Genomic DNA, 7,295 nt, shown 5'->3' with positions numbered 1-7,295 from the left:
AACAAATAAAAACTTGGTGCACAACCATGAGGCCCAAAATGAATTTATAAAGAAATTAAGTTTAATTAATTCCATAAAATTCGAATGCGCTAATAGAATGTCATTGAAAAGATCAAGTGTTCGTCAAGTGTATGATGAGAATTGCAAAGTGGCTAAAGAGTCTGCTCATTTGGTTGAATTTGGGAAAATGCGAAGGCAATTAATAAACATAAAATCGGAAGCCTTGCCAAAAGCATCTCAAAATTTCCGTGACATAATTTCAATTTTTGAAAACCCAGAAATTCGCAAGAATTATACAAATTCAAAATATGACAATGATTTGCCATTCTATCGTGGTACGGTGATAGAAGAGGATTTCGGTTATTCAATTTTTTGTGTCCCCTACAATGTGTAACTCAATAATGGATATGCCTACTGGCGAACCACGTCATTATTTAATAGATGGGACTTTTGGTGTAGTATCGATAAGTAGTTCCAATAGCTTTAAACAGCTGCTAATATTTCATATTGCTCATAATGAGCATGTAAGTATATTTTTTTAAAAATTAAATATTGTTGCGGTTAAATTAATATTTGTATATCTTTTTTTCAGACATTTCCTTTTATCTACATTTTAATGTCAAACAAATCTTTGAATGCATATATCCATGTATTACAATACATCCAAAGTAATATTTTTGACATGAAGCCCACAACATTCACCACGGATTTTGAGTATGGCTTAAGAGAAGCATTATCACAGATTTATCCACAAACAAAATTAAAGACATGTTGGTTTCATTTTACACAAGCTGTTCGAAGGAATGCTTCAAAACTTCCTAAGTTCATGTCGAAATTAAATAAAGATAATGATGTGAAAAAACTGTTTCGCAAATTTCTAATATTGCCGCTGTAAAAAGTATATTAATTGGGTATCTAAATCTGAAAAATTAGGCTATGAGTTATAATTTAAATAGCATTTTTGAACAGTTCATAGCATATTTCGAGAGTCAGTGGATGAAAAAGGTATATTCCATAAAATATTTAACACTACCGTTTTAAAAAATAACATATGTATGTACATATATAACTTCTTTCTTTTTAGGAAGGCGCATCGAAATTCTCCGTTTATAAAGAATCCAATAAAACTACAAGCTTAATAGAATCRTTCCATGGGCAATTGGGTAAATACCTTTCGAAAAACGGAAGTTTTTATAAATTCATACACCATTTACTAGATGTAGATGTGACAAAATCAATTGATTTTAAAAAATCATTGGACGGCAGTATTTCAATATGTGTAGCAAAATTAAAAAGGCAAAAAACGCGAGAAAATTTGATTAAAACTATCTTAAGAAATTTGGAAAATGGTATAATCAGTGTGAACGACTGTCTTAGCCAGTTAAGTTATAACGTATATAACGAGGTGTCTTTGAACGCGATTCTGGAACAAGATAGTATAACGACGACGACAGGTGTTGAGAACGATGAGGTTGCTCCAGTAATTGATACCTTACCATTTGTCCTGCCTTGCACCATTGAAAATACTTTGACATGCTTTATTCGTTATGAAAAACAAAGAAATATATTGTTATTGCCATGTAGTCATTTTAAGATTTGCAGTGTTTGTTATGAAAAATTGGACGCGGAAAAAAAGGAATTCTGTGTCAACTTTATGTCCAGTGTGTCGGACCATTGYTCAAGAAGCCAAAAACATTTCTGTCTAATTTTCTTTCGTTTATTTTGATTTGGGGTTCTTTTTTTGAATTATTAATATTCCATTAATTTTTCTTAATATGAAATTCTTTTTCTGAATTATTTATGTTCTATTAACTTTGGTTAACGTGAAATTTGTTTGTAACTATTCAATAAAATACAAAAAGAATTAGAATATTATTGTTTCATTAAAAAAAAAAATGAAGGGCAATAAGGCCTTTACGGCTTTATTTCTCTTTCGAAGTGTAATAAAGCGTTTTTTGAAATAAAGGTCTTATTTCACTTTCAATAGTGTAATAAGCCTTAAAGGCCTTATTTCACAAGGCGCTATTGCACCCCGCCTATAAAAACATGATTATAATTTTTCAGTTTGTGTGACAGCTACAGATGTATTATCACTAATATTGTATGTTTATTTTATGGGACTCCGACGTTTCTTTATGGGTGTTGCAAACTCAATATTCACTGTAATAGGTATCAAAATTAGTTCATATGTGTTCAGCTCACACTTAATATTAAAAAATAAGTCTTCACTAATTGGTCATTGGAAGGCACTGTTGGAGGAAGAACGTAAACAAAAATAACAATATGTACATCAATACATTGAGTCCTGAGGAAATTGGAACTTCTTTGGCATTATACGAGGAAAGATTCCACTGAAGGTTTGAAGATTTCAAAAAGGAACTGGACTTAGATTCAAATTGGATAAACTCTTTTAGACATTGCTCTTATAGAATTCCCAGAGATGATTTAGTGACTGATGCCCAGAGCATACTGAAATCATGTAGGGAACACTTCTCCAGCCAACTGAATGGCAGTGAAAACTGAATATCAGAAGATGGTGAACCCGAGTCCTCAATCGATGACGATAGAATGGATGTCTCATTTCTCGAATATGAAGAATTTCGAATAGCAATTACTCGTCTGAAGAACAGCAAAACGGCGGAGGCCAATGGATTGTCGGCCGAGCTATTCATAAATGGCGGTGAAGAACTGATAAGGAGAATGCATCAGCTTCCTTGTAGAACACGATCAGACGAAAGCATGCCCGACGATTGGAATTTAAGTGTGCTCTGCTCAATCCACAAAAATGGAGACCTCACAACCTGCGCTAAATACCGTAGGTTACCCCTCCTCAACATAGTATATAATTTTTTATCGAGCCTACTGTGTGAAAGATTAAAGCGGACATTCAACAAATTGATTAGACCCTATCAGTGTGGTTTCATGCCTAGAAAATCAACAACCGACCAGAGATTCGCCATCCTCCAAGTCTTGGAAAATACCCGTGAAAAGAGGATCGACACGCAACATCACTTTGTCGATTTCAAAGCTGCTTTTGACAGTTTTTATGCAGCTCTGTCCGAATTTGGTATCTCCGCAAAACTAATACGCCTGTGTAAACTGACGTTGAGCAATACCAAAAGTTTCGTCAGGATCAGATCAAACGAAATTTCAGACAAGGCGGCTTTTTCAATCTACTACTGGAGAAAATATTCGAGCTGTATAAAGGAGGTATAATCGTTTCTAAGTGTGTACAACTATTGGCCTACGCCTATAATATTGATACATTGAGACGGAAGCGATGCAAATGGCAGTAAACGAGGGTAAGACGAAATATCTCCTGTCATCAAAGAAACAGTCGTCGCACTCGCAACTAGGCTCACGTCACTGTTGACAGTCATAAATTTGAAGTTGTAGATAATTTCGTCTATCTTGGAACCAGTATTAACAACCACAACAAAGTCAGCCGTGAAATACAAAGCAGAATAAATCTTGCCAACAGGTGCTTCTTTGGACTGAGTAGGCAATTGAAAAGTATAGTTCTCTCTCGACGAACAAAGGCCAAACTCTATAAGTCACTCATTATTCCCGTCGTTTGCGCATTGCCCATGGCTAGATCATGTGGACCGTATGGATGAAAACACTCAAACTCTGGGAGTATTCGACGCATTGCCCGCCGGAGAAGCAGAGGAAGATTGGTGAAGAAGAGCGAAAAGGAAGAACGAATGGTGCGCTGCTGTAAATTTGGCTGTAACCGCATAAGCGGTGTCTACACCAATAAAGAAGAAGAATTGTAAGGTATTAAAAAGGTAACAGTGTTTAAAAATAAAGAAAGGCCGGATAAATAGGTCGAGACGATATCACTTGGACAGCTAATAGCTGATACGTTGTGGTCCTAGAACCCCTATAAAAGTGATCCTAAGGACTACATAGTTCGAACAAAATTGCGTCAAGATGAGATTTATTAAGGGCAAATATTTCAGTAAATGTCCCGCGGCGGAACGATCCAAGTTTTCCGTGATGTCGTTGAACCTTCGCTTTGCGGTAGTGCATATACTACTGTGATCAAATTGAAATGTGAATTCGTAATTTACACTACGCTTGTTTTTCGAATCTGTATATTGCTTCCTCATATCAATACGTCAAAATCTGGTCTCAGAAAATGCTTCGCTTTGTCGTACCATATTTCATCAGAATGCGTGCAATTATGAACTCAACACTATGCTACTCAGCAGTAGACTTAAATACTCTCAATAATATATAAACTTATTACTGGATATCTCCGCTGCTAGAAATCCACTCGTCGCTGCCAATTTGACGCTTCTGCAGTATTTAGCAGAAGTTTTTCCTAACACTTCCGACAGCATGTTAACATAACTGGCGTGTCTTTCCGCTACATTCCAGCCATTGACGAAATATTTACCGACACCTAATAAAAAAAATCTCTCTCGTACCAAATTATTAAACACGCTTGGCGTTAAATTTTTTTTCTATTTATTTTCAGTGAAGTTTCCGCTGACGGAAGCAATTTATGCCTTTTTGCTGGGAAGCTTTCCATATGAGCAACCCATTATGTGAACGGTTTATTTGGAATACGATTTGAAATTGATGCGCCTGTCAAAGCCCGAATTTAATAAAATTTGCTCGTTAAAAAGTAGCCTCTGCACACACTCATCTAGTTTATGGATGTGTGCTGAATTAGGGAGTTTATATTTACTTTCGCATTTAGAGTTTGCATGAAATGTCCGACACATAAACTCTTCAGTATCTAATTACACGTGGCTATGTGCAGCAATTTAATACGGAAAATGTCAGTAAATATCGTTATAAATTACTGAAATGTCCGAGTCTTTTATATATGTGTGTAAATATGTGCCATAATAACCAAAATATAGCATACTATGTGTAAGGAAAGAAAGCACGCGGCCGAGGTTCTGTTGAAAATTGAAAATTTGAAGTTGTAGGGCTTCTGCAATTAGTATAGGCTATTGGTACAGGTTAAGAATTATCCAAAAACTGAACGATTTAGTAATCGTCTCGCTTTTCGTTAGCACTTTCAAGCATTGTTAAAATATCAATAATATCGTTTATTTACTGTTATAATAATTATTGTCTGCTTTCACTCTTAAATCGTCTCCGTGTCTCTCTTCAAAAGCTTGGTAACTTTAATTTTATTGGGAGCTTATACAAACACTATAATTTCCTAAGTCAGTCTTGTAATGCTTCCTTTGCTGCGATAGTAATGCGGACTTGACAGCTAATGCGTGCTTCCGAAAGGGTTAACAGCTTGTCAACCACACCAGCCATAGCCGATTACGAATTTGTGTATATATTTAGTTATACTTTAGTACATATGGGCTTGTTTGAGCATTTGCGTGAAAGTACATATTTTACATAATATGTGTATAAATGTTTTTATGTGTAATTATATATTAACAAATCTGAAGTAAAAATTTGCGACTGATGTGCTAAGAGACCTGTGAGGTGAATGAGGTATAGTAAGTTCCATCACCTACTGTTACTTGTCTCATTCCCGAAGTACTTTCAAACATTAGGACCTACGAGATTATACGTGGAATTAACTTCGGCTAATTAATTACGGTATAAAGCCTATCAAAAGGTTGTAAACTCTTATCTAAGACTTAGGAGGCTAGGGGAAGTAATGATGGGATTTTTATTAAGTTTAAGGTCCACGAGACAATATTATCCGGAAACATACATCATCAAAAAACAACGTTTTCATTTTCCAAAATGGAAGTAGCGTTTATTGAACAAAATGATGCAATTATAGAAAATGCATTGCTTTAAAATAGCTGACATTTATTCAATACTTCCTCTGTTCTTTCGAGCTGCCTATAGCCTGACATCTATGATGGTAACTTGCAACTTAATATTCCGCATCTTCTACAGACAGCGACTTTCAGGTGTGTTCGAACGACCGAATGAAATACTTTTTTGTCGGTGAAAGTTTTCCTGATTTTGTAACTTTCATTAAATTTTAAACTTCCTCTATTGGTTTGGTGTCTGGTACTGTGAAGGCCAAGGTATTTCAGTACAGAATCTGCTTCTAAGTTTCGGATTATTGTATCTCACAATATTTACATGTATTTTTATCGCAACGCATTCCAGCTGACTTCAGTAAACCCTTTTGAAACGATTTTATCATTTTGGTTTAACCCTTTCACCCCTGAGTTTTTTTCGAAATCAGGCGGGGTTTTCATCATTACGACAGCAAATTCTGTAGTATGACTAAAATGTAAGATGTTTGGCATACCTGAAAAATCGGATATCCTTACGGTTATCCTGGGATATATAATCCGARTAACATTTATAGGTGGGACGCATAAGTCACAATAATACCAAAAGTAACAAAAAATGAAATATCAACTTTTAATAAAAAAAATAATGGATTTCACTGTTTATTCATTTTTCCTTTTACAAATTTAAATCACTTATGAAAAGAAGCAAAACATTTAAAACATAAAGCGTTGTTGCATCCAGAACAGACGTATTTGGTTCTGGTTTCCTTATTTTGTRAAGTGCAATGAACGCATCGGCGACGAGAAGGYTGTTCAATAGGAAGATGATCGCCAATACTTAGACGTTCAGTTCGTGATCGATTTGCTGGTCTTCCCCCACATTGACGTGTTGTGAGCTTTTTGTGTTTTATTCCTTCACCTATCATTGACTCGGTTAATGGCACAATAAATTGAATGAGCGAAAATTTACGGCGTTGACGTTGTGTAAATATAATCCAAGCGTTAACTACAGCTAGCATAAAAATCTTGTAAAATACCTTTTTCCACCATTTTTGCGACTTACGATTCATATCGTATATTGCAGCCTTCTGATCTGCTAAGTCTACGCCCSCCATTATATGWTYGTAGTSTGCAATAGCTAGTGGACAATTAACTTCTAATTTAGAACCATCTTTTTGTTGCTAACTTTAGTTATAGCAGGCATATGTTAGAAGCAAGCAGGACTTCTTTCGAATCCATCCATTGAGCAGCCATTATATAATAGCAATTTATTTGGAAGAAAGTCAATTCCATCGTTTTAGACGTCCACTAAATACAGGAGTCTCTTTACGCGTTCGTATATATGTACCAATCGCAGGGAATGGTATGGTCTTTAGCAAATTCATTGAGGTGAAAAATCTACCAAACGCTAAAACAACGTTTTTCTCACGAATGCCTGCTGTCAAGTTTTCTACAATCCGTTCTCCCAGAGTTCCATTCAGATTAGAGGATGTGTCTTTTCCAGTATATACATTGACACACATGGATTGCGCACTACTTTCACTTCGCGCTGCTGGG

General features: G+C 35.5%; 1 protein-coding gene across 1 annotated transcript; it reads left to right on the top strand.

Annotated features, from left to right (window-relative positions):
• The first annotated feature begins 386 nt into the window (after positions 1 to 386).
• LOC108974018 lies at positions 387 to 1,000 on the top strand. Its single transcript, XM_018941590.1, has 2 exons — positions 387 to 524; positions 593 to 1,000. Exons 1-2 carry the CDS (start codon positions 387 to 389, stop codon positions 893 to 895), a joined length of 441 nt encoding a protein of 146 aa, XP_018797135.1. The 3' UTR covers positions 896 to 1,000.
• The last annotated feature ends 6,295 nt before the right edge of the window (positions 1,001 to 7,295 follow it).

Source organism: Bactrocera latifrons, unplaced genomic scaffold (genome assembly GCF_001853355.1).
Source record: "Bactrocera latifrons isolate USDA-ARS-PBARC rearing strain unplaced genomic scaffold, ASM185335v1 scaffold_52, whole genome shotgun sequence".
NCBI lineage: Eukaryota > Metazoa > Arthropoda > Insecta > Diptera > Tephritidae > Bactrocera > Bactrocera latifrons.
The sequence above is the reverse complement of the archived record's forward strand: the minus strand, read 5'-3'. Positions and strand labels throughout refer to the sequence as shown.